This window comes from Ammospiza caudacuta, chromosome 10, assembly GCF_027887145.1.
Source record: "Ammospiza caudacuta isolate bAmmCau1 chromosome 10, bAmmCau1.pri, whole genome shotgun sequence".
Lineage (NCBI taxonomy): Eukaryota > Metazoa > Chordata > Aves > Passeriformes > Passerellidae > Ammospiza > Ammospiza caudacuta.
In genome coordinates, this window is record NC_080602.1 from 24824339 (window position 1) to 24850469 (window position 26131).

The 26131-nt window shown below is 38.9% G+C and overlaps 1 protein-coding gene across 5 annotated transcripts in view; it reads left to right on the forward strand.

Annotated features, from left to right (window-relative positions):
• LRRC28 (leucine rich repeat containing 28) overlaps positions 1 to 26131 on the forward strand; it is a 48581-nt gene that overhangs the window by 8046 nt on the left and 14404 nt on the right. For all 5 annotated transcript variants that reach the window (XM_058811398.1, XM_058811399.1, XM_058811400.1 and 2 more), the window contains 3 exons: positions 805 to 842; positions 1991 to 2128; positions 23956 to 24162. In XM_058811398.1, coding sequence (XP_058667381.1) covers positions 805 to 842; positions 1991 to 2128; positions 23956 to 24162 — 383 coding nt within the window. The remainder of the gene's footprint in view (positions 1 to 804; positions 843 to 1990; positions 2129 to 23955; positions 24163 to 26131) is intronic.

Below are 26131 nucleotides of genomic sequence, written 5' to 3' on the forward strand. Positions count from 1 at the left end.
GTGTGCCTAAGCAATTGAACACTGAGTACTCAATATTCCTTTGCAGTTGGATATCAGTATTGGAAAATTTTGTTACTGTTATTTTCTACAAGATACAATTGTTCTTTTGCAGCAATGATGATTGAAATCTGAAATGTGTAAAATCTAAGATCAGTGTTTATGTTACCAGAAGTACTGGAAGTGCTCCATCAGAGGGTGCTGAATATTCTTAGTGAGAGATCTGGCCACCCTCTGTAGCTGCATAAATAACCATGTGCAGGATTGGGTTTTTCTTTTGAAAAATGTACTTTAAGCTTGAAAAACCCACTTTGAGTGAATAGATCATGTGCTTATTTCTTCACCAGAGGTGTGAGAGTTTATGTGTAGGGGAAAATGTTTGTAATTGCAGAACTTGTGTGGGTGTGGGTTTTTTTGCTTACCTTGGCCAGCATTTAGTGTCAAATAACTTGGTGATCAAATATGATTTATTCTGGTTATTCTCTCTGCTTATTCTTTTCCTTTTTTGTTTTCCTCCATATGACTTGCAAAATTAAAGCCTGTTATTATTGTAACTGTGAATGGTTTGTTTTACATAATTGTATGTAATTTTCTTTTATTTTTATGGTAATCATTTATTAATCCAAGTGAAACTTAAGTACCTGTCTATTGCCAGTTTATACAGTTTGCACAGCTTTTGTGGTCATAGGGAGGAATGGCTTTGAGGGTGCTCTTTCAGTCTGAAACTGGATATTTTGCAAACTGATTATGTAGCAGAAGTCCTTGAGGGTAACAGGTGGTGTCCTCTGCTTTTTCTCCTCCCCCCAGGTACCTTCATTCAAATAACATAGTTGTTGTACCCGAAGGTAAGTAATCTACCAGCTCACAATAAGTGGCAGGAATCATAAAATATTCATTTTTCTTCTTTTGAAGAGGCCTACTTTTCCTTTATTTTCCCATGAAACATTAAAGATTTTCATACAAAATATACCAGTGTAGCTTTTAGTTGATAATGTCCTTGTTTATGCTATGTTAAATTCTTTTAATGAATTCTCAAATGCACCTAAATGCTGTTTGCTCCAGTTCTAATTGCAGAAAGGGAAAAGGCTAAATGGCACTCATCTGCAGGAACTAAAAATCCAGAGTGTCTGCTGCTTTCAGGCAGTTACCACACTGAATACTCTGCTGGTTTAGATCATGACAGATTTGAAACCCAAAGGAGCAAGAACTTGTACTAGTTTCTTTTCTTTGTCTTAATTGCAGTTATGCTCCCAACTTGAGGAATTTGTGTTCAATTTATGCTCTTTCTGAATAGAAATTGGATAGAGTCAGAGGAAGAGAATGGGGAAAGTGGTTTCAGAGCAGAATTGTGTGAGGAGGGTCTGGATGTGACAGTGTTGGCAGGGTCCTTAGGATGAGGGAAGAGATGAGAATGTTGACTCCATGTTTCACAAGGCTTGATTTATTATTTTATGAGATATATTATATTAAAACTAGACTAAAAGAATAGAAGAAAGGATTTCATCAGAAGGCTGGCTAAGACTAGAAAAGGAATGATAACAAAGGCTTGTGACTGACTGAGACAGTCTGGACAGCTGACTGTGATTGGCCATTAATTAGAAATAACACATGAGACCAATCCCAGAGGCACCTGTTGCATTCCACAGCAGCAGACAATCATTGTTTGCATTTTGTTCCTGAGGCCTCTCAGCTTCTCAGGAGAAAAAATCCTAAGGAAAGGATTTTTCAGAAAATACCATGGCTACATTTGGAGATGGGAATACTGTGTACATCAGTGTGTTTGTTGCCCCTGTCTCACTGCCAGCAGAGCTGTTTGTGAGCTAGAGCAGCATTCCCACAATTGATGGCACTGAGCCGTGAGACCCCTTTGACACCTCGAGATGTGCTCACACACAGCTGTTGGCTACTGGGGCCTGTCCTCCTCTCACAGTCCTGAGAAGGTTTTAATGTCACTCCTGGGTCACATTGATGCTTTAATCTGTTCTCTCACAAGCCATTGGCTCCCTGGTTAAGCTGCAGTTTCTGGACCTGAGTGACAATGCCCTGGAGATCGTGTGCCCGGAGATCGGCCGCCTGCGCTCCCTGCGGCACCTTCGCCTGGCAAACAACCAGCTGAAATATTTACCTGCAGGTGAGTGAGTGTCTGGGGGCTCACAGCCCTCACACAGCCCTGCAGCCTCACTTGCCAGGTGATCTGCCCTTGGTGCTCTGAGTGCTGCACCCTGCACTTGCAGGATTGCAGTTTGGAGTGCTCCCAGTGGGCACTAGTTAGGGAAAAGCTGCTCTGTGTGCTTGTAGAGTCCTAAGAAATGCTGCTGAAGTGGGAAAAATGGATTTATTTAACAGCCTTTGCCATCGTATCAAGAAAATATTGAACTTCTTTGAGAAGACACAAAATGCCAATGACAACTGTCATTATCATAAAATGATGTTTCTTCCAATTTTCCACAATAGAAAGGATTCTGGTCTTTCCTTCCTTTTTTTTTTGCCCAACAGCCCCAATCTCATATTTTCTAAAAAGACACATGTCCAGTAGCTTTGCCTATGGCAGTTCTAGCTCATTGTGACAGTAGATAACAAATGTTTGTCTTGTTAGTGTATAATAAAAAAGCGAAACTTACTCAAAGTAAATGTGACACAAAGTCAGAAAAAGTTGGCCATAGGCAGATTTTGAATGATTGGTTTTTGTCTTCTAAATACTTTGATAAGCAGATATAACATTATTATTCTTCTATCACCCTTATATCTGTTCAGATAAGATGATGATGATTTTCAAATACTTTTTTAATTTTGGTTTTTAATTTTCATTTGGTGTATTTGCATTTTCTGATCTGCAGAGATGATAAAAATTTAAGGCTATGATTTCAAAAAACTGGTCTAACTTAATCTAACAGGATTAGCTCTTGGCTCTATTTTAACTAATTTCTCAATGTGACCTTCATGTGTTTTAAGTTCACATTGTTTATTCTCAAGAAATGTTCTGCAAATGCTCCTTGAAGTTTTGGGTGCAGAAATCTTGCTGTCCTTTCCTTGCACTTTTCTAGACTGCTTAAAAAAAGTCAAAGGATGGTTATGATTAGAAAGAAAAAAAAATGTATATGACTATGTAAATGCTCTGGAATGAAATTAGATAAACCTGTTAAACATTATGACCCAGGGCCAATAAAATTTCCATCAATTTTCAGATGTCCTACATTCAAAAGAAAGGAGTGACTTGAGTGTGCTTTATGTTCCTCAAAGATAATTTACCTTATGGTGCTGTACCATGAAAGAAAGACTTGTTCAAAGAAAAAGTGACACATTTTCTGCAAAACTTCACACATTAACTTAAAAAGGTTCCAAAAAAGACTTTCAAAAGGATAATTTACATTACTGAAGAGTTGATTTGGAGTCTACCACATTTGATTAGGAACTGGTATCAGCTGAGACTTGCTGCAATAAATTTCTCCTGAAGTTTATAGAGAATTTGGTCCTGAGCATTGTCCCTGAATGTGTTTTTTGTGTGCATGACAAGTCTGCATGCTTAGGATACTGCTGGCGTTGCTGCTTGTGCACTGGGGCCTGCAGCAGTGTGGTCTTTGTGTTTGTGGTGGTGTCCCTTGTGCCACTGCTGGTCCTCATCCTGTCCCTGTCAGTGGCACTGGGTGGCACACAGGTGTTACAGCCCGGGCAGGATTAGCCTTTCACTCACACTGCATCATTTGCCCACTGGAGAGTTAATCTATTGCACTGTTTGCTAAACAGAAGTTTAGGAATTCCCAAAGAGGGCTTCCAAGCATGTTTTCTTAGATGTTCTCTGTAAAATTGTGAGGACTTCAAAGCCTTCATTAAAAAAAATCTTAAGGGTTTCAAAATAACACTTATGTTCAACAATTGAAAAAGGAGAGCAAAATAATAAATTTTGATGAATTGTTTCATCCTTAATTATACTGGTAGCATGAATCTTCATTATAGTGTCAGCTAGCATTCAGTTGGGAAAGCTGGCAAAGTTCAGCTGAGCTAGGATGGGATGTGATTCCACTGCAGTGCATCATTTTACTGTGTTCACTGCTTTCTGTGCAGACACTGCACTGCTGGCAAAGACAGCTCTAAATGGCTCTTAATTTATAATAAGGAGCCATTTAAGATATGACTTAGCTTCTACTTGTGCAGAATTTAAAGATCTGCATTTAAAAAGTGCTTTTGGGTTTAGATGACAGTCATTTATGGAAATGACTTCAGAGTGGTTGCACTGCATTCCTCTTGGGTCTCCATTCCCCGTGTCTGGTGTTAAAAGTACTGTCTGTTTTTTCAAAATTCCATGGATATCTAGGAAGATACTCTCAGTAATATCCTAAATCAGTTGCTAAAAAATATTCTTCTTGCAGCTGCAGAACAGTTGGATGGTAAATGTTTGCTATTATGTGTCTGAACAACCCCACTGTTCTATTGCATTTTAATTCTTAAGAATGATTCTTTGCTGTGTCTTGTTTAATTGTGATTAAGAGCTGGAAGAAACAATGCAATTAATAGCATATGTTGATTCATTATGCATTTTTAATGGCTTTGTTCCACAATTGTGCTCTTACTGTTCATTTTTGGTATTTAAGATTTGTCTTGTAGAAATCAAATTTTAAACTAATTGAAGTGGTGTGCATTCAAGATTTAGATTTAAGCCTCTGGTCTGATTGTAGAGAATCTTCAGACTCTGACAGAGGTTGAGTCTGTGCTGTGGTTTATCTGCACTGGGATGGGTAAGGTTTAATCTCTTAAGTGCTTGTTTTAATAAAACATGGGAGAATTTAATAATGACACCCACTCTGCTTTTCTCAGGTATGGTCAAGATTGTTCAGTGAGTTTCAAAAAATAATTTTAAGGCAGGAGATGAGGGAGAATGATAAAAATACATGCAGCCAGTGTGGAGACATCAGCTTTAGCTTCCTGAGGAGATCAGGCAATAGAGGACTGATGATGGGAAATGGGCATGGGGTGAAGCATGGAAATGGTGTCCCTTGGAGATGGGAAGCACCTTCTGTGCAGGGGCACTCTGGGAGTGTGAGAGAGCCCTTCCTTTGTGCTCAGCAAACGCTCCCAAAGCGCTGCCACCCTCGGGTCAGGTCTGAGCTCTGGCCTCGAGGCTCTGTGTGTGATTTGCCACTGCTGAGGGGCTTCCTGCAGCCTCCTGCAGCTGCGAGAACTGCTCAGGGGGACTCAGCTGAACTTGATGAGAAAGAAAGGATAAAATTTGTCCAGAATAAGTGTGTTCAGGCTGAAATATAATAGCAAATGGCTGGAAGAAAATGCTTTGTGGAATTCTCTTAATGTCATATTTTGAATATACTTTAGATAAGATTAATAAGGGGACCAGCTTCTGCCTAATGCAGAGTCTTCAGTATCTACATTCTGGGGTAATCAGAATCCCTGAGAGGTTCTGCCTTTCAGAGACGAGCTGATTAAAGAGTTGCAGATAAGTAAAAAGAGATTTAATGTTCTAAAGTTCTCTTGAGGACTTGTTTTCATTTAAATGCACAACATTTTTTTTGTTCTGCAAATTGTAAATCTTTTAGCTGCTGTCTGTAACAGTTTCTTAGTTCATTTATTTGGCTCTGGAAAATGTAGTTCTTGAACATGAAGTAAGTTTTGTCAAGTTTTCTACTATTTAAATGTAGCACTTAAATAATCTAAATTCTTGAGGGCCATTTGGAAATGTGTGACACCAAAGATGTTACTGGAAGAAGTCAGCACAAACGAAAGATGGTTATTTTATTTTATTACATTAGTTCATGTAAGAGCTTGACTTAGATATGACACTCTGTTTTCACAGTAGCTGAACTTTATTTTTTCAGAGACTCTCCTTTTGTTCAGTGAATTGATATTTCATTTTAATTTAGAATCATAGAGTTAGTTCTATATGCATGTACTGTCAGAAGGACATTTTCTGAATATTGCTGAATTCTCTCACTCACAAATTACTAACTAGAAGGGTCCCCTTTGTTTCTGATGGTTATAATGCATATGATACTTCAGCTCCTTTAATTCTTAAGAAATAATATTTCTCTTTGTGTAATAGTTATTGTGTCATTTGGAAAAAAAATCCAGTGATATACATTATAAAAATTATTCTTGAAGAGTCCCAAAACCAAGGTTCTCTGTTTTGCTGTTACCATTTAGATTTGGTTTGATTTTAGCTTTGGACTCCTTTAATGTGTAGTGGTGGCTCTTCAGGTTTACATTTTGGTCTTGTAGCTGGAATGCATGTTTGGGGAACAGATGACTTAAAAGAGGGTGGATTATACTCAAATTTGGATTCAAGTTTCTTATTTGACAAGGATTAGGGTTTTTTTCCCCATTATTTGAAAGGTACTTCTCTTTAGAAACAGCAAGTTTTGTACCATCTTGTTCTAAGATTTAATTAAAAGTGAGGTTATGTTTACTCAGCACATGCTGGAGTTAATTATAGATTTACTGAAATGAAAAGCTTCATGTTTTGCCAAGTCAAGAGCAAAAGCTAAGTAATTAAAGAAGAGGGTATGGTTTATGATCCCAGCCCATCTTTTGGCAAAATTCCCTTTAAGAAGAGGCAGAAAAAAAATCAGCAGTTGTCTTTACATGGGCTAGACCATGGTTCCCTTTGTGTTTGTTGTTCAGGAACATTAAAAACCAAGAGCTGAGTGCGTTGACCAAGAAAAAGAAAAGTGACCAACTAACAGCAAAAGTCAGCAGTGGGATTGTTTGTTGGAGTGTCAGAGGAAGTGCAGGTGAGGGAGCAGCTGGAGGGGTGCAGGTCTGTGCCCGAGTCCAGGGCAGGTTCCTCCCAGCACAAGGATGGGGTGGCTCCACTGCACATCCACACCTCGGGGGTGTCTCTGCAGGCTCTGCAGCTTGCATCCACTTGTTGCCATTTTGCTTCTTTTAGGCAGACTGAAGGAAACTGAATTTGTGTGCCTTTGGTGTATTTAAAGTGCAAACTGCAGCAATGTTAGGGGAGGTTAACAGCTCAGAGACCCTTCCTTTCAGTTCTCTTCAAATCCTTTTCCTTTTAAAGGCAAATTGTTTTAGAAATATAATCAGTTTAAGACTCATTAAAATACATTTGTAGGCTTATAAAACTTTATCTTCAAAGCATTTGAGAAAGATCCTGTGAAGCTGATAAGGGAGTGTTATCCTCATTTTACAGAGTGGAAAAAAAGTGTTTTTAACAGAAGCTATTTGCTCCAGGGCACAGCAGGAGTCAGTGTTAGCCAGAAATAGAACTTGGGTGTTCCCATTCCATTTGTTAAGACCACACCTTTTTGAGGCTGATCATATTTAATGTTAGGGAGGATTGAGTCTTCCCACCCATTATTAGGAAATTAATAATTATCTCTCCATAATGAATAACCCTCGAAGTTAATAGGAAATTAATAGCGGTAAGATCAGTGAGTTTTGTAACTGAACCAGCTTGTGCTTCCAGAAGGCTGGAAGAGTTCAGGAAGATGAATTTTGAAATACATAACTTTTATAGATAAATCCTACATCATTTTCTCTTGCATAGGTAATTTCAGTGTAATGACAAGGAGGGTTCAGTCGTTACTAAAATTATAAATCAAACGATAATTGTTGATTGCTGCTTTGTCTGTTTATACAGTAACCCTTGGAATGTTGAGTGATTATTGCAAAGTCTGCTTTGCTTTGGAATTGCTTCACTAATTGGGGGCAGGAGAAACTTCCAGATATGAAAACTGCATATTCATTTCTCTCACTTTTTAAATGTTGCTGTAAAGTACAATATCTGTATTATTCATACCAGTATTTAACTGGTAAAGACTTTTTGAATACCCAACTTAGAATTCTGAATAAAACTCAATATAAGGGATTTCAGTAAATCTCAAAGGCACATAAACACGACTTCTTCCCTCCCTTCTTTTCACAGTAGATTTCCACTGATGGGTACAGCATGCCAGTAATTCAATTCTTACTCTAGACCCTGGCATGAAAATATGTGGTCCTAACTTGTTTTTTTGAACTTGTGCTCCACATTTTGATTTAGAGGCTTCGAAATCAGGGGAATAAATTTGGCTTCTTACCTTTTCTCCCCAGATTTCCCTTCTGCTTTTATTATTGTCTCTGCTTAGGGCCGATTGCTTTGATACTTAATAAAATTAAATTTTTTTTTATAGTGGTTCTGAGTTTAAAAGCAAAGGCACAAACTGATGCAGACCCTGTTCTTTTTTCCAAGTTGGCATAACCTTAGTCCACTCTGCTTTCCTAATTTAGTAACATGGATAAAAATATGCACGACGGGCCAGGTTTGGTACGCCAGGCACCCATCCAGGAGCGTGGTGTTTTTAAGTAAATGGACTTGTGGGGATTTGAGGAAAACACAGATTAGGTTACATGAGCCTTGCACTCTGGAAGTATGTGACTATTTAAAGGAGCATGGCCTTCTAAATAAAAATGTTAATTATTATAATAATATGTTGTTTTCTGTGAAGGAGTTGATGCCTAATTATTAAAAACAAGGTTTTCTTTGCACAGATCTGTAAAATATATGCTGTGTTTCATAACTCAGTTCTACCTTCAGTTTGCTGTAGAAAACCAAGGGTCAACATACTGAGCTTTACATTACCTCTTAGGTTCAACAGCAACTAATTATAACTTTTTCCTAAATCAATGCAAAACTTACCCACACTTGCCTGTTTCTGTGTTGTGTTTTTCACATCAGGATTAGTAAGGCTTTGGTAATAATGCTGTGTTAATCCAGAAGCACAATAAAAATACCTGATAGTATCTCTAAGTCATTCCTTAGATTTCTAGGAGGAAAAGCTTTTAAATGTTTTGGCTTTGTATAAGCTCCAATACAGCTCTATCCAGGCAGCCTTTAAGGGCTAAATTTTTTTTAAGGGAAAAAAACAAATTACAGCAGGGAGGAGTCAGGAACAAAATGGCAATGTGGATGGGAAATGATAGGGGTTGGATTCTGAGGCTGCCAGAGGTGACCAAAGCACAGGGCAGTGTATTGTCCAGCTGGTGTTCCTTATGGATTACCTTCCATGCACGTCCAAACACACTGGTACCTATTTAATTCAAGAATGTTGGTTGCTTGAGATTTTATAACAGTCTGCCTTGCTCAAACATTTGGTTTGGGTTAAAATCTCAGGAGGACTACTAGTACTTCTGAGTGCTTGAAATTTATGGGGAGGGAAGTGAAGACAGAGAATAAAAGAATTCCATTAAATTCCTGGAAATTTTCCTTAACTGAAGTTTTTCCTGTATACCCTCACCTGTATAGAATGTCAGAATGAGTCATCTGTGCTTAGAGCTGCTCACTGTTCTCTCTTTGTCTGCTTACCCCTTCTTAGTGTTATATGCTTTTCCACTTCCCCCTGTGAGGGGCTTTTAAAAGCCTCTTTGTTACTATCATACAACATTTTTCAGTGTACCACAGAAGGTCCATAATGTCACTGGATGCTGGTAACAAAAATAGCATAAACATAGCCAGAAAAATTCCAGACCTATATTTTATGGTTAAAAATGTTGTTCCAATGTAGGCTTTTGTTCCAGCACTTCATGCAGATGGGCTTCTGTTGGGTGCACTGGAACTGAAATATTTCCCGTAACTGTAGCAGAAATGACGTTAAGAAACAAAAAATCCAACAAAAGTATCTCCTTCAACAATGGCCTGTGGTATTCCTGGTATTCCTCATTCTGGTGGTGCACAGCAGGTCCTCAGAAATGCATGTGCTGAGTATGTATGTGTTGTAATTCAGTAATGTGAAAACTAATGGGAACCAGTTGGAGGAAGCCATCAGTGTCTCTCATTGTAACATTTAAATTAGAGATTCAAATATTGCTTTGTGTACCAGGCTTATTGGACTAGAAAATTCCATCTTAAAATTTGCTATTCTAATTTTGAGCAATCACTGGAAAATGTATTTAGAAATTAGGCTCCTTTAATGAGCATGGGCTTAGTTAAAAAAAGAAATTGTGATATGGTTCAGTGCATTATATTTTCAAGTAACTGCAATTTTATGAAACAGATTTTAACTTGTGTGGTCATTTCATATCAGAAAAAAAGATGAGGCACACACTGAAACTGAAGCCTGGCATGGAGGCTTCATGTCAATAACTGGAAGCCTAAAATCCTATTGTAGCACAAGGTAACGACCAAGTGTTTTCAGTTTTCTGATATTAGTTTTATCATATTTAAAGGTCACTCAAAATTGTAACATAACTTTATTGATTTTGATTTTTTTTCTTCTTTCTTGCACATTTTAGCAAGATTATAATGAATTTGGCTGAATCACACTTTTTTTTTTGCCTCTAGCTTTGGTGATGCTTTAACATGAAAAAAATCTGTGCCTGATTGAGTTTTGACTGTATTTAAGCATGAGCAGTATGCTGATGTAATTACTGAGTTCATTAATAGATCCAGGAATGTCTGGGAGCTGGGTGCTGTACATCAGTGTCTCAGACATCCTTGTTTTGTTAGAATTCCTTTGTATGATCTGGGCAGAGACTTACTAAAATTTTCCCTTTTTATGTGGCAGTTCTTCCTGGCTGCCAGATTGTAGTGACAGTTATGTTGGCATCACCTGTCTGGACAGAGACATCTCAGAACGACTCCACCTGAGTTCTGATCACTAATTACTTTATTAATAGATTGTTGAACAACCCTGATTGTAGAGGGTAACACTGTATCCATGTGAGGCTGCCTGTGACTTGCTGCTGCCCGAATTTTTTATTTTCAGTTCTGATTTTGTTCTCAATTCCAAATCCCAGATCCTCATGTTTTTCATTTTGAAACTGGATTCTGAGAATGGGCCAATGCTGCCATTTGTTCCCTTCTGTTCCATGTGAGATCCTAGTGAAAGTTTTCCATGCATCAAACTCAGAGAATTACCCCCTCCTGCCCCTCCCCGTTCCTTCCCTCCTTTGAAGAGGAGCTCCTAAGAAACCTGATGAGGTGTAGGTGAAACCAGGATGGGGCAGGAAGAGCCAATCTAATTATTGCCCGTGGTGCTCCCAAGCCTGTTGAGCTTCTGGCTTAGCCGAGCTCCTGAAAATCAGAATCCTTGCAGGGACACGTCTGTGCTGAGCTCTGGGCCATGGGCTTTCCCCTCCAGGGCTCTCTGATAGGAGATAAAGGAGTTGGAGCTGCTTCTAATGGGGATACTTGGATGATTCTCACATTCCTGAGAGCATGGGAGCAGATTTAACTGGATTCTCTATTGTTCAGAGATTTGGTGCTGCCTCTCAAATCCTGGCTCCTTCTTCTGCTCGGCAGTCCTTGATTTCTCAAGTGACTGTAAGCCTCGTTTCTCCAGGGCTTTTCCTCTTGTTTGTGGGGGTAGGCAGGAATTTTGAAGATGCTGAGAGTGCTTTAAGTAATCCTGACAACCATTCATCTGAAGCTTAAAACTCTGTGAAGATGTTGGAGGTCTTAACGTGACTGTAGAAACATGGTAGTTATGTTGCATGTTCTTATGCCATTTTGTTAAATAAGGAGTCTTAAGTACAACTCATTTCAACACAGTTCATTAAACATAAAATTGCATAACAATTTTCTAGTAAACTCAATTTGAGATTTCTCAGTGAATTGTTAAAATGCAGATTTTTTTTTAAAAAGGAGACACTTTCATGTCCAAGTAACTTCCAGACTTTGCTTTTAAAAGCTAGTTACATGGTGTATGCAAAGCAATAAATTGGAAGGAATTTAAGATTAAATATTGATTTTAATACTAGAGTGAGAAGTGGTCTGAGATGACAGTAAAATGAGTAATAGGGTGATGTGGAGATGCTGCCACACAGACAGATAGTTGATACAGTAATGTACCAAGCTGTCATTGAAACATCTGACAGAAGAAATGACAACCTGAAATTTCTAGGGTGTATGGGAACAGAGCCCTGATGAAATTCCTCTCCCCACTCCTGCTATGGATAGAGCTGCCACTTAGGAACCGAGGGTTTGGAGAGGAAATCTCCTGACCTTTGAATGTCCCCCAATGTCATGCAGAGCCAGGGGCCACGAGACAAAAGTGGGAAGTTTATACAGCAATATGTAACTTTAGAGAACATTAAGTTGTCATTGCTGCTTTGATCAGTGATAGAATATACTTTGATAAAACTCAGATAAAGGGCTTCAGGCTGTAGCATCAAAACAATGCGTTGTGTTCCTTTTAGTTTGAAATATGTATTTCTACAGTCTGTTTTTAAGAAGTGGAATGTGCTCGTGAGAAGTGATTAGACCTGGCACGCAGACCTAAATAATGAAGGTCAAATAGAATTATTTGTTTTTTCCATTTTGATTGTTTGAAAACCTGGGTTTGAAATTTATGGGGAGGACTTGTTGTGACACTGTTACATACCACAGGAAAAAATCAGTCTGGAAGTGGCTACAGTTATGTTTGAATTCAGTCATTACTCCATTTGTGGTGTTTGTTCTATGTCAATTTATTGTCTGCACAGCAAATGAGAGAAAGAAGTAGAGGGTCTTTGGTTGCCTTTGGTGAGTCTTATTCCTGTGGAGTTGAATCTAAGAGGTAGAAAAACAGACTGCAAGAAACTTCATTTTGCAGTGATGTAATTCTGTGTATTCTTGCTTGGAGTGTTTGAAGGTGTAAGTTACAAAAATGTATCTAGAAATCCATTAAGACTATAAAACCTAACATTTCTAGTTGTTTCATAATTTTATGGATTATCAGAGTAGACTGTAAAGCTTAATAGATCATTACTCTGTTCATAGCTCTGGCAAATCCCCTCCCACCTCCAAAATTCTTGGTGGCACCTCTGATAATCTTGGTACATGAGAAAGTGTGATGGGTAAATAAGAAAGTGTGATGGCTCATTGCTTGTCTGGCTGCTTTGCTGTGCAGGAAACTATCAGTACTGTAATCACTCTTGTGTTTATTATGATAAAGTGTGTTAAAGATATTGTGGGGGGTTTAGTTTGCTTTTGTGCTTTAGGAAAAGCCCAATCTAACAAATAAAGGAATGTTTAGGATCTTTTACCTTTATTCTTACATAAGAAAAACAATCTACATCAAAAGAAAATACATGTAAGTTACTTCAGCTTCTTTTAAGGCGCCATTCCCCTGCTTTTGAAACTTCTTCCCTCAACATGCTGAACGCTTTCCTGAGAGCACAGCAAAGCCTGCACTTTGGAATTGGATAGCAGGGTTTTTCCGTGCCGGGGCTGGCAGCACTCGGGCTCTGAGCACAGCCCGGGGCTGGCACAGGCGGGGTCTGCATTGGGCAATGCTGCGTCAGCCTGGCTCCATCGGGAGCAGCAGCAGGGTGGCACTTGGAGTAAGCCAGTCTGAAACCACTCTGAGACATCAACCTCAGCTCAAGTAATTGTACAGTGCCTCATCTCAGACCTGCTTCCTAAGTAAAGGAATTGAAGAAAAAGTTGGTTTGTTACTCATCTGTCATCACTGAATTCTTCTGCTGATTATCTGATTGTAAAGATAAGCCTTTACTGATTGCCTGGCTCAAACACATGTGAGATATATGAACCTCTCGCTTCTGCAACTTCAAAACAGATGCTCTTTAAAATACTTGTAAAAGTCTTTGGGTTAGAGCTGTTACCCAAAAGTAAAACTGCACTTCAAGGGAGTTTGAAGGGCGTCTCTCATAAATGTTTGCCAATAGCTGTTCACACGGCTGAAGACAGATGTGTATTGATAAGGCTGACACCAAACCTCCGAGGTGGGGATGTATTTTGAGAAAGATGTTTCCCATACAGATGGTGTTGAGCTTTCTGTAGTATGAGAACTTCTTTAATACCAACAGTCTGTTCAGTGCTGTTTAGTCAGGCTTTCAGAGAACCTCAGCTTTGAACAGATACTAAACTGCAGGTGTTTTTTCTCTGAAATTTTTCATCAGTTTGTAAATGTGTGAAAAAAAATGGTGGTAACTGCTTTGCAGTTTCCAGGTTTACCTCAGAAAGGCCTTAGTGATTTCAATGTGCTGGACTGCCAAGGAGCTGTAACTTTGTTTTCCTGCAGTGACTTATTTTGGGAGGGTCTTAAGACAAGTTCAGGTACTCCATCCAAGCAAAACCTGCTTTTCAGGGGGATTGTGTCCATGCTTGCTGCCTTTACTGACATTGTTTTAAAATAAATTTATCTGTTAATTCTAATTAAACTAATTTGCTACTAATTTTTCATGTAAAACCTCTTACTAATTTGAAATTTGTGACATTTCTTTTTTTTTTTTAGTTGCACTAAATTAACATTTGTGACAGAAAAAAATAGCTCTTGAAGCTTATTTTTTATAGTTTCTAGGGCTGGGTTTTAAAAGTTAACTGGCTTCCCCCTTAAACTCTAAAGTCTTTATTTGTAAAGTTATCTATGAATGTAGTTTTTTGTTTCTTTGGTTTCCTTGGTTTTTTTTTTTTGCTTTCTTTCCCTAATATCTCCCTAATGTATGTACAGTGATTAGCAGTATTAACAGGTAGTTGATTTTACTTGTGCATTAAGCAAATGCAATTTACTAGTAGGGATTGAGTGCTCAGGGAAGCTTGGAGAACAAAGTCATTCAGTCTTTGAAAGAGAACAAACACTAACTGTTAATGCTGTGCAATAGAAGAATTTTATAATATATTGATTTCCATTTTGACCGTATTGACCGTATAATTTAGTTTTCTGCATACCACTGTGAGAGAGTTAAATTACTGCTTGTTATTGACATCCTTGTTTTTACTCAGCTGCTCTATTAAATGAATTGAGGCAAAATAAAATGCCATCATTTACTGACACTAAATCTAAATGGAAAAAGCCTGTGAAGAGAATGTGTAGAACTCGAGGTATGATGTGAGATTAACCTTCCTGTGGTTCATGTCACACACACAGACTTTGATACCTGTATTTCAGTTAACTTAATTTTATTGCAGTGGTATTTAAAATAAAGACCTGTGTTTACCTTAGCATTGTCCAAATCTGCATTAAATTGTCATTCTAGATGGAAAGCTTTGATGCCAAGTAAGTGCAAGTGTACTCTAGTTGATAATTATTTAACTTTTAAGAGCTTTATGAACTAAGACTATTTATTTGTGTAGGTAAAGGAATGCAGTTCAGAATTACTTGAATGGGGGGTTTGGAGTGTAATTGCAAGCCTTACTTGTCTGCTTTGTGCTGATTTGAAACACTAAACAGCAGAAACTATCACTGATTAAGACAAGACTTGCAGTTCTCAGCATTTGTAAAATCAGGACAATGCTAGTGTTGCTTGAAGTCAGATGTCTTCTTTTTTACTGATAATCTTAGTTTAAAACTGTTAGTAGTTGGTCCATGGCATTTTTAATGTAGTTACCATGTCACTATAGCAGCTCCTGCCTCCTCTCCTGGGCTGGTGAATTCTCTGGGCTGCTGAGTTCAGCAGAGACAGCTGGGACAGTGAGGAGGAGGAGCAAGAGAATCTCCTGGTGCTGCTGCTACAAAAGGACGTCTGGATCTATAGTTTTCATGGCTATTATAGTGGGAATGTTTCCTGTAAGGTTTAGCCAGTCCCTCCCCAGTAATTACTGGTGCAATTTGTAGTAACTGCCAGTGGCCTGGAAGAACTCTTCTTTTCTTAGGACTTTGGACAGTCCCATCCAGTAGCATTCTTTAAAAAAACAAATATAGTGACTCCACTGCTGTAACGTGGCTCCAAGCTAAAGATCTCCCTTTGATTCTTTTCCTTATCCCACACAAATTTATAGTTGCATCTTTTTGCTGTGAAGGGCAAATTTGACCCTCAGGGAAGGGTGTTCTGTGGTGTCTCCCAGTAGTACAATGAGTGAGCCATAAATCTACAACAGTACTTTCCACTGAAAATGAAAATTGAACCTGGACTATTGCTTTTGTTATGCATTTAGTGGAGAGGAAGAGAAAAAACCCTAACTAACCTCAAGAAGAAGAAAGATGTGTCTGTTGTGAGTTGGCTGGAAACAGTTGATAGCAACAGTCACAACAGATTGGTCTTTGTGTGGATTATTTAGACACCAGTGCTGTAGTGAGTTAGAAGCCACTAATCTGTGTTTGTCAGAGAGACCACTCTGTTGTGTTGATCTCAAGTTGTTCCTTGGACGAAGAAAGGAAAAAGCTGCCCTAGAATTTACAGCCAGGACTAGCCTTGTCTCTCTGGCTTCCTGAGCTGTCCTTAATCTCTCCTTAGGATGCTCCTTTTGTTTGCCTTGGTTTCAGTACTGGTTTGTTGTATTTAAGGAACCATCTTCAGCTGTCTGGCATCATGAGTTCAAATCATCAGCTCTGTATTTTATGCACTATGTTTTTCTGGAAGGCTTTTTCCCCCCCCCTTTCCATGTATTGATATTAGTGCACATTGAATGGTGGACTATGTGCAGCAGTAAAGATAGTCAGACATAAACAAAACAAGAGAAACATAACAGGTCTCATGCTTTATTCATGTCACTTTTGTTTATGTTCTTACCACCCAGAAAAAGGAAAACAGCTGCTCCTCAACAGAAAGATAAGAGCAGAAAAACTCCATAAATAAGAGACTTTTTCTGTAGAGTGCTAGCAGAATTTTTCATGCAATATATTTGATAAAGTACTATTTTGATTCTTTATACTTAATTTTGGCTGCTCTAGTCAAAATTTGAGGTATCATTTAATGAAACCATAGAATAATATGAATACATTAATTTCACATCTCTTGTTTGTGTAACAACAGTACCTTGCTGTGGGGCAGTGAAATAGGCAGAGCACACTAGAGCAAAATGAAAGGATAGGTTGTCTTCTGAAAAAACAAACCAACCAAACAAACAAAAAACCCCAAACCAAGAAAACAGCAAACCTGATAGTTTCATGGCCTTGAGTTACCTTTGTGCATAAACAATTTTTTCCTCTCCCTGTTCCTCTTGCCCTTCCTCCCACCTTTTCCACTTTTCTCGTGTATGATAATTTTTGGTATTTTTATCATCTGGTTTATCCTGACTGTTCTCATTGAAACCATCAAATTGTGGACAAAAATGTAATTCCAGACCTGCAGTGAGAGGAAATACAGACTAATAACCACTGTGGATCTGTGCTCTGTGTGCTGAGAGAAGCCCAGAGTGCTGGGCCCATGGCATTCAGACAGCTGCCAGTTCTGTTAACTGAAGTTTAATTGTGGTGCAAGATGGGGAACCACTGACCTTTAGAAGAATTTGACTTAATGAGACCCTCATACCTGATGTCTATTTTCAGCCATTTTTAGCTGACCTAAAATTACTGTTTAGCAAGGTTGGACTTTATGGAGCCACTTTTCTCACCTTTGCTTGTGAATGATGGCACAAAATAAATAAAGATTGGTACTAAGTTTGCATGTGACATTTAGCAAGGTTAAGGGAAAAAAAGATTCTATTTTGGTATGTTCAGCAGAAGTATGTATTTTTCACTTGGTTTTGGGCTTTGTCTGCTTCTTAAGTGTTTTGGAGGAGAGTCAATGTAGTTTATGGCTGAAGTAGGTGAAACCAAGCATTGGGAGCAGCTCTGAGGGGTGTTACGTGACTGTGTTCATTCACAAAGACTGTCCTGCCCCAGAAAAATCTTTTCCCCTGTTCTTTGCAGCCAGAATATTTGTGTGAAATGCAGCCATAGCATTGCTTTGAAATTAATAGATTGAAGTTTGATCAGCTGGGATAGAGGCTTTCTTCTTCCATAGAATTTTTATGGGTTTGAACTCTTTGAGAACCTTATGTAAAAGTGAGTTATTCATAAAACAGTTGCTGCAGTATCACAAGATGTCTTCCAGTACCACTTTTTTTTTTCTTCCTTTAAAAAACTAAGCAAATATTAGCCTATATGGGAGAAATATGAGGAAAATCACCTTCAAGTCTGTTAGATTTAGAGACCACTTTTCAAGCTCTCTCACCACAATACAGAGAAAGAGCTGCATGCAGCAGTGTGAAAATGTAAATGGGATTCAATTTGCTTGCCCCTTTCATTGTCCTTAAATCTAATGATACCAATTTCAGTTATGGTTAAACTTCCTTGTTTGAAGATGGCACAGGACTACCTTAAGTGTCAATTTGTGCTAGAAAATTTAATTTTTATAGGCTATGGAATGTGAGCTGCGTGGAAGAACTGTAAATGTAATGTAATATATAATAGGCTATTTAATTTATTTTAACCATCTTAAAGTCTATTTAAGTCCTCCTGAGACATTCCAGAGCTGATCTAAAGGAGATCTTTTCCATCAAGCTCTCAGCAATTTAGACTTACACTTCCTGTCTGTTACAGTTTTCAGCTGATAATAGTATCCACTTCAAATTCATGGCATGTATAGACTTGGATTTTTTGTTTCTAGTGGGACAGGTACAAAGTTCTCTTAAATATGAAAGACTTCAAACACTTTTCCTCACTGGTGCATGGTTTTACAGGACTAATTGGGGAAATGCATCTTGTGCTCAGGTTCATGGAAGTTGATTAAAACATTATTTCAAGAGTGGAGTTGGCTGAAATTGCACTATTGCCCTTTGGGAGGGAGCAAGTATAGCCAGTCCCTCTCCTCCTTCACTGTTTCAAGCAGAGCCCTGACTTGCAGCACCTTCTTATCATGATTTTCTGTTCTTTTTTGTTATGGTTTTCTGTTCTTTTCCTTTCCATTTCTATCCCTTAAGTCTAGAAGTTCTTGCTTTTCCTGCTGTGTGATAATTTGGTTCTCTACCACATCACTACTACTTTAAATACTTGGGTTGACAGCAACCTGAAACCTAATATTTTTTACCCAGGTGCAAAATGAGAAGTCTAAACAAGGTAGACCCTTGAGGAACACCACCACTAATAATATTTTCTCCATCCCAGTAATTTACCATGAGGTGAATTGCCATTAACTAAGAAATTTCATCAAAGAAAGATAAACCAGTGTGACGTGATTTACATTTGAGAAGATCTGGGCTGCATTTCTATTTATGTTCCAGTCACTGGTTACTCTTGGGTGCTCTTTCCCCTTAGAACAGTTGTTATGAGATGCTGAGGAACACTGAGCTCACATTAACAGGTTCTACATTTCTTCTCCAGCCCTAGGCTGCTATCCCAGAAAATGTCCTATTCACTGAGAACCCTCATGCCCAAATCTGCAATTTTGATATATAACCCTTTTTTTTTTTTTTTTTCAGTATTCTGGGATGGAAATTTTTTTAAGCAGCCTCATTTCATTTTAGTAATGGATGTGGTAATTTGCAGTGCTTTGTCCTTGTTCCCATGAGGTATTCTGTCTCTGTCCTCACACACACCATTATTCTTACAGGAAAAAATGATGCAAAAGCCTAATTTAATATTTGGTTTGTCCTCCTAATTTCTACTCCTTGTTGACATCAGTTCTTCATTTCTTGCTCTTAATCTCTTGTTGAGAAACCATTTGTTTGTCTGTGAGTTCCCATTTTCCTGGCCTCCTGGCAGTTTGCATTTAACCTCTGCAGCCTGACCTCTGAAGTGCCAGCTCTCTTTGCTGATCAGTCCCTTTTTCCATTCCTTGTAGGTTCTCTACTTCCCCTTAATATCCTGCTTTGAGGTGCATTCTCATGCAGGTAGGTCTGTAGCCCTTTCCTCTCCCCCTTTTTAACTTTACTGGGATATAAGGACTCAGATTTAAAGTAAACCCTTCCCTCCCATACGCTCAAATCCAACTGTGTATGTGTTTCATATATCTTAGGATGAAATTTTGGTTTATGGCCCATCAGGGAAAGGTGGGATTACTCTTGAAATGTAAAGAAAAACTGTTGGTTATTTTTGGGTCATGCAGCTGGTGAGGCCTGTACCCCCAGAAAAGATTAAGGAAGTTGGAATTGCCTTTGGCAATTACTCTGTGTTGTATAGGCTGCTTATTTCCAGATGGGTGGTTTGGTTGTTTTTTTTTTGTTTCCTTCACGTAAAACCATGGGAATTAATTTGAAAAACTGGCATTTAAACCATCTGAATCAGAAATAGATTTTTTTTTCCTTGATGCTAGTTATGTTTATATAAACACAGTCCATTTTGTTAGAAGGTCAATAATTTTGGACATTCCCTGAAATCCTTTCCTGGTTTCACTTTTTTAAAGAAAAATATTAAAGGTATGCTGATGTTTCTTTTTTCATTATGTTGGGGGCCAGATCTATTTGGCACCTTTTTGTTGAAAACCCCAGCACACAAGAGGACAGTTCACTTTTCCATTTTGCCGAGTAGTTGGGAGAGCTCTTACAACAGATGCCAAGGCTGCTTTTCTGGAGCTGAGTGATCCCTTCTGACTCTGCATATTATCAAGGGAGAAAAGGATAAAATGAGTTCCCCAGTTTTGGAGCACAGCCTGGGGTTCTGTGTGGGTTCTGTGTGGGCTCTGGGTCCGTGGCACCGCGGGGCCCCTGGGAGGGCGCTGGGTGCGGAGCCCGCGCTGCATTTCCGTGGGCTGGGGGTGTTGCAGTCGCAGTCTGTCAGCCCCTCCTGTGTGCACGTTGGGACCATATGGGATTGCCCAGCTCCATGTGCTGGCAGCACTCCCTGCAGATGGACACGGATGGAGTCACGTTTGGGCTCTCTCTGCCTGCACAAATCTGCGTCCTCCTGAGCTGGGGGGTGGCAGAGCTGCTGAGGAGTTGGGGTTTTTTCTGGCTTCTGGTATCAGAGTGGGGCTCAGTGCTCTGCTGTGTTGATTTTGATAGTGTTAACCCTAGAGCTAATATAAATTTTAAATTACACTTTTATGAATTTCATTTAAATGTAATTGGAACTCCTCAGTGTGGTCTAATGGTGATGTATAATTCTTGTCTCTTTCTTACCCTTGGGGGTGCTGGGGGAATCTCTGAAAGTCCCTTTGTCAGCTCTTTTTGTTTGGGAATAGCCATTTTCTTTTCTGGATCTGCTGTAAATTTCCAAAGTTCACCCCTGGTATATCCTAGTGTTTGATGAGCTGACAGCAAAAGAGAGATTTGCAAGTCTTTCACCGTGTTTGTTAGCCAAGGCTTCCTGCAGTATTTATGCTGCAAGACTTTAAAAGCAAGGATAATAGTATTTAGTAACTAAAAGCTTGAAAAACTTATTAATGGACTGTTTATATTTGTGTTATTCCTCTTAATTGTTTCCCTTAGCTTTAATGAGATGAAAACCAATTTAGTGTCATTAGTAAGTGTCTGAGCATGTTCTTGAAACTGAGCTTTGAGCACTATGGTGGGGAGTCTGGGGGTTATACCTTTAATATGAGGGTTATGTCCTTAATATGATGGCACTTTGTTGTTTGGCTTAGTCTTAAAACTTCACTGTGGGTCAGTGGGTGTTTGTGCAACATGTGGCACTAGATGTTGAAAGTGGATGTTTACATCTGGTATGCATTGGGAGATTAAGGTAGAGAGGATGAAGTTTTGGGTATGTGTTTTTTGGATGAAGGATAAAGTGAGAATACTTTTATTTCCTCTTAGATTTGAAACATATCATTCTAGCAATGCCTTTGAAACTCTGCCAGCTTTGCCAACCGTAACATTTATGGGATTTTGGACCTAAACTGAACTAGAGAACTGTTTTTAGTGGCAGAGAAAAAGGTTAGTGCATGAAAATAGCCGGGCCTATTATTGACTGCATGTGGTCAGTGGTTTGGCTGAATGTAGGTGGCTCTTTTCCTGTCACTGTTTTCAAGCATATGGCTTTGTGATGAATATAAAACTCTTTCGAAATGAGATCTGCTGCAGTTCTTTTTGCACAGTAGTCTTGTGCTGTTTAGTAGTGATTATTTTCCTTTTGTCATTTACTTTCAATCCTGTAGTAAAAAAAAAATCCTTTTCAAGTAAAGCTTATTCCTGTTGACATCAAAGCTAAGAGGTTTGAAGAATGTGATCATCTGTGTATGGCAGCTGCTTCTGTCAGTAATATTTCTAAAAGGATGCATAAACTGTGTTGCTGAGTCTTTATTGTAGTTGATGCTGGGATTGTTTGCAGCGGGCAGAAACTCCCTCTAAATGTGCACATGCATTTTGTTTAATGATTACTTGTGTGAAAATCTCTAATACTGAATTACAACTTCCCTTTCTTTGCTTTTCATGTTTCCAGTCTTGAAAGTAACATTTATAGCAGTTTCTCCCAAGGTGAACTTCTTTTTCCCATTGTGTAGAAGACAGCTTGGGTTAACCCAGTGTTTTGTTTCCTTCTTTGTGTGTGGTATACAAGGTGCAACCTCAGAGCTCAGGGAACAGTGAGTTTTCTAGCTCCTGCTGCAGAGAGCTTAAGGGCACAACAGGTTCTGTTTAACTTTAACTTAAACAGTGTTACCCTATTTATATCTTTGTAAAAGATCTGGGTGATAGAGCTGTAAATTGTACAGATTGTGGATTGTGTAGATTGTCTGGTGTTTTCAGTGTAGAAGATTCTAGTGAATCTTGTTTTAGCAGCTCTCAGATGCAAGAGCTGGTTTCATTCAGCTGAGAGCAAAGTACATTTGGGTCTGCAAGATGCTGAGAACTGCAGCAAGTTTTAGGGGCACAGAGCACTTCATGAGTTGGTTCCATTGCTGTGAAGTATTTTTAAAACAAAGCAAAACTGTTCTCTAGGTTTGGGGGAAATGTTATGGTTTCCTCCCGTTTGAGGGAAATAATATATAGAATTATCCAGTTTTTAGAGTAACTGTAAAAGAATAACTAAATAAACAATGAGGTCTAACTTGCAGAGCTGCTTAACATATTTTGAATGTATTTGTCAGTCAGTCCTGCATCCTGTTTCACAGGCCAGACACAAGGAATAACACTGTTGCACAAGTGAGGCTGCTCATGTGATCATGCCTTACACACTTTTACAAATTTAGTTTGTTACCTACCTAAAAAAATTATACAATACTATTTGAAACACAAAATCAACTTTTGAATTCTTGAAATAAAAGAAAAACCAAACTTCTAGACACTGTAATTATTGCAACAGTAGATTAGAATTTAGTGAAATATCTTCCTACAATATAACATAACAATATCACTCACAAGTTATTAAGAAATTTCTTTTCTAATTTAAACTAGCCCTTTTGAACTGTATCATGAAGACAGAGCTGTGTTTCCCAAGCGTGCTGGGTGAAAGACTGTCACTAAGCAAGAAGTGCTATGCATGTGTTTGTAACTCTTCTTGCAAGAGAATTTTAAGTAATCCTTCATTGCATCCTCAATATTTAAAAAGAAAATTCCTTTGAATTTTCCCGAATTTGGGGTTGTGCAAAACACTCTCAATATCAGCAAGCTTTGTAATGTGTTTTTGTTTGCATTTTGATTTGGGTTTTTTTTTCCTCTCATTCTAATTTTGCTCTAGGAAAATGCTTGGTATTTTGGCAGTAGTAATTGTCCCAATTCAGGAATGCTCTGTGAAAGATCTCAAACATACTGATAAAGGTTCCTAACTGATACTGATAATCTCCATCACGTTCGTATTGGAAATCTTTTTTGAGACATGAAGATGATGGAGATTAGCATGATGCCTCAGGTTTTAGCTTTTATATTTTTCATGTTCTGTGCTGATTTAGTCTGTATGTTTGAGCTTCCTGTTAGGGCGTGATGAGCTCTCTTCACAGAGCAGGGACACAAAACAATTCCTGCTCCAGGTGGGCACCAAGGACAAATGACCCAAATCTCAGCCCAGGAGCACAAACCCCGTGGACTGGAGAGAGAAAAACAAGCAGGGTGGGACTGCCTGGGCTCAAGCTGCAATGGGACAATGAACTGCAAGGTGCAAATGGAGCAGAGCTGATCCCAGGGACAGAGCCCGTGCCCGGCCATGCATTTTGGGGCCATTTTGGTTCATCTTGGGTGCAGCCCTGGCTGGGCTCTGGTGCTGCCCAAGGTGGATCCATTGAGGAGATCCTTTTAATAAATCCCTACTTTATTCTGTAAATATGTCCAGCATCTAGGTCTGTTCTAGGTCAGCCTTCACAAGGCATCAATCAGTATCAGTTCTCAGCATGGATTGATAGAACAGTATCTACAGAAAAGCAGCATTGCTGATGAGCTTTAATTTTAATTTTGTGAGGGTTTTTATGTCAGCAGTTACAATTGCCTTGCCTGTTGCGCAGAGGTCGGAGACCTGCGGGAGCTGCAGACCCTGGACATCTCCACCAACCGCCTGATGACGTTACCCGAGAGGCTGCACATGTGCCTTTCCCTGCAGTACCTGACTGCAGACAGGAACCACCTGTGGTCTGTGCCCCGCCACCTGTGCCAGCTGCCCAGCCTCAACGAGCTCTCCATGGCTGGCAACCGCCTGGCCTTCCTGCCCCTCGGTGAGTGCCCACCTGGGGGGGTGGCAGGCAGCAAAACAAACTGCCCCAGACGTGAAAAACAAAGCAACAAGTGAGTTTCTTTGGTGGTCCCCGCAGACTCTGTTTATGGAGCTGTCACAGGGATCATATTGTTGGAAAATATGTTAATAAAAAAAATGCAGGTTAAGGTTTCGTGGTTTTTTTTTTTTAAATCTATCAAATTTGCTTTATTTTTAGCTAACCGCGGGGAAAAAGTTTAAATGATGTGCTTAAATATAGTACTGTGTAATCTGAGTTCCACCACTTTGGGTAATGATCTGTTTCTGTTTGCTGGATCTGATGATTTAACTAAGATTCCTCAAGTATGGTTTAAAACTTGTTGTGGAGTCCCAGTAACTCCATATAAATTACTTTTCAGCATTAGGAGTGTCAGTACCACATAATCCAGTGCAGGTTTAGTTTGTGCTGTGTACAGGCATCCATCAAAATTTCCACAGTAGTAGCCCAGGGAGGAATTGATGAGCCTTTTGCTCAACCCTTTGAAAATTTGGAAGAGTGGAAGCAGGTCAGGAGTGGGAGGTGCAGTCAGTGTGTGGGGGTTTGTTGGGGGCAGTCACTGTGTGTTCCCTTCGGGGAAAACAAATCCTCCTCCCTGAACTTGTCACTTTTCAGCCCTGCCACGGGCTAATCTCAGCTGGGATACAGACACACATGCAGAGCTGCCCTGCCATCTGAATAGCCATTAATACTTTCTCTAGAATACAGAGTTTGGTGTTAATTAGGTGCAGATTAAGTTATGATAATCACATTGGAAAGAAGCTGGAAATTGAGATGGCTAAAAATGAGATCATAATTTCTAAATTAATTACCTTGTGTAGGTTTAACTTAATCTTTTCAGTACTAGCAGTTCAGTTTTTAAAGAACTTACTGATCTTTCTGAATTTTTTATCACCTTAGTTTTTATTGCTGGAAAGTAAGTGCAAATAATGTCTCCAGACAAAGTGTTGCAGTTATGTCCCAGCATATGTCATTATATAAATGAGAAAACGAGTTCCAGGATGCATCATCCAGATTCCACACTACTAAAACAAGCAAATTGCCTTGCCTTATTTTGGCAAATATTTTTAACTGCCATGAGAGAGGAAGTTAAACAATTTTAATTTTGCAAAAATTCAGTAAGATGAGATGTGAAATTTTAAAGGATAAAAGTTTTTGCTACTTTTGCTCTCCGCTAGTAGCTTACCTGTGAGCGAGCCGTGACCTGGATGAGCCATAGATCTGCCAAAGTTTTAAGTTCAAAAGGAGGAAATAAATCTCTAATATAATGACACACCTTCTTTTTTCTTTATTTTTAGACTCAAATTCAAAACATTCAAAAGGAACTTTTAAAATAACGGGAAACATCAAAGACTGTCAATTGACCTTGTTCAGTAGTTCTTAATAGTGACTCACTGGTGAACATTTGGAGATAATTTGCTATCTGTGGATATGAAACTGAATCATAAATCCTAGAGTTCAGAGGAAAAGCAGCACAGTATAAATGTAAATGTTTAATCCTTCCTCTGAAGAATCAGAAGGCTTCAGAGTGGTCAAGATGTGATGAAATAAAGTAGAAGAGAGAGTGCATTGAAAAGCAAAAAGATTAAATCTATCTTCTGTTGCTTGGGAAAATATTTGTCTTGGAATATTGCTGAAGTTAAACATAATTGTAGCATTACTTCTGCTTGCTGCACATGTTGGCTGGTGGGGCTTTTGTGTGTATTCTTACATCCAACTTCACTTTACCAGTTAATGACTGATAAGGATGCTAAATAATGGTGAAAAATACTGCATAAATACTTTCAAGTGATAGTCAAGCAAATATTGTCAAAACAATTTTTTGCAATTAGGGAGCTGTGTTGAAAAGCAGAGAATTTATTCATCTCCTGACAGAATGGTTGAGGGTTTTTCTTTTTTTATTAGATATGTCCATGTTAAAAGAAATAGGTTT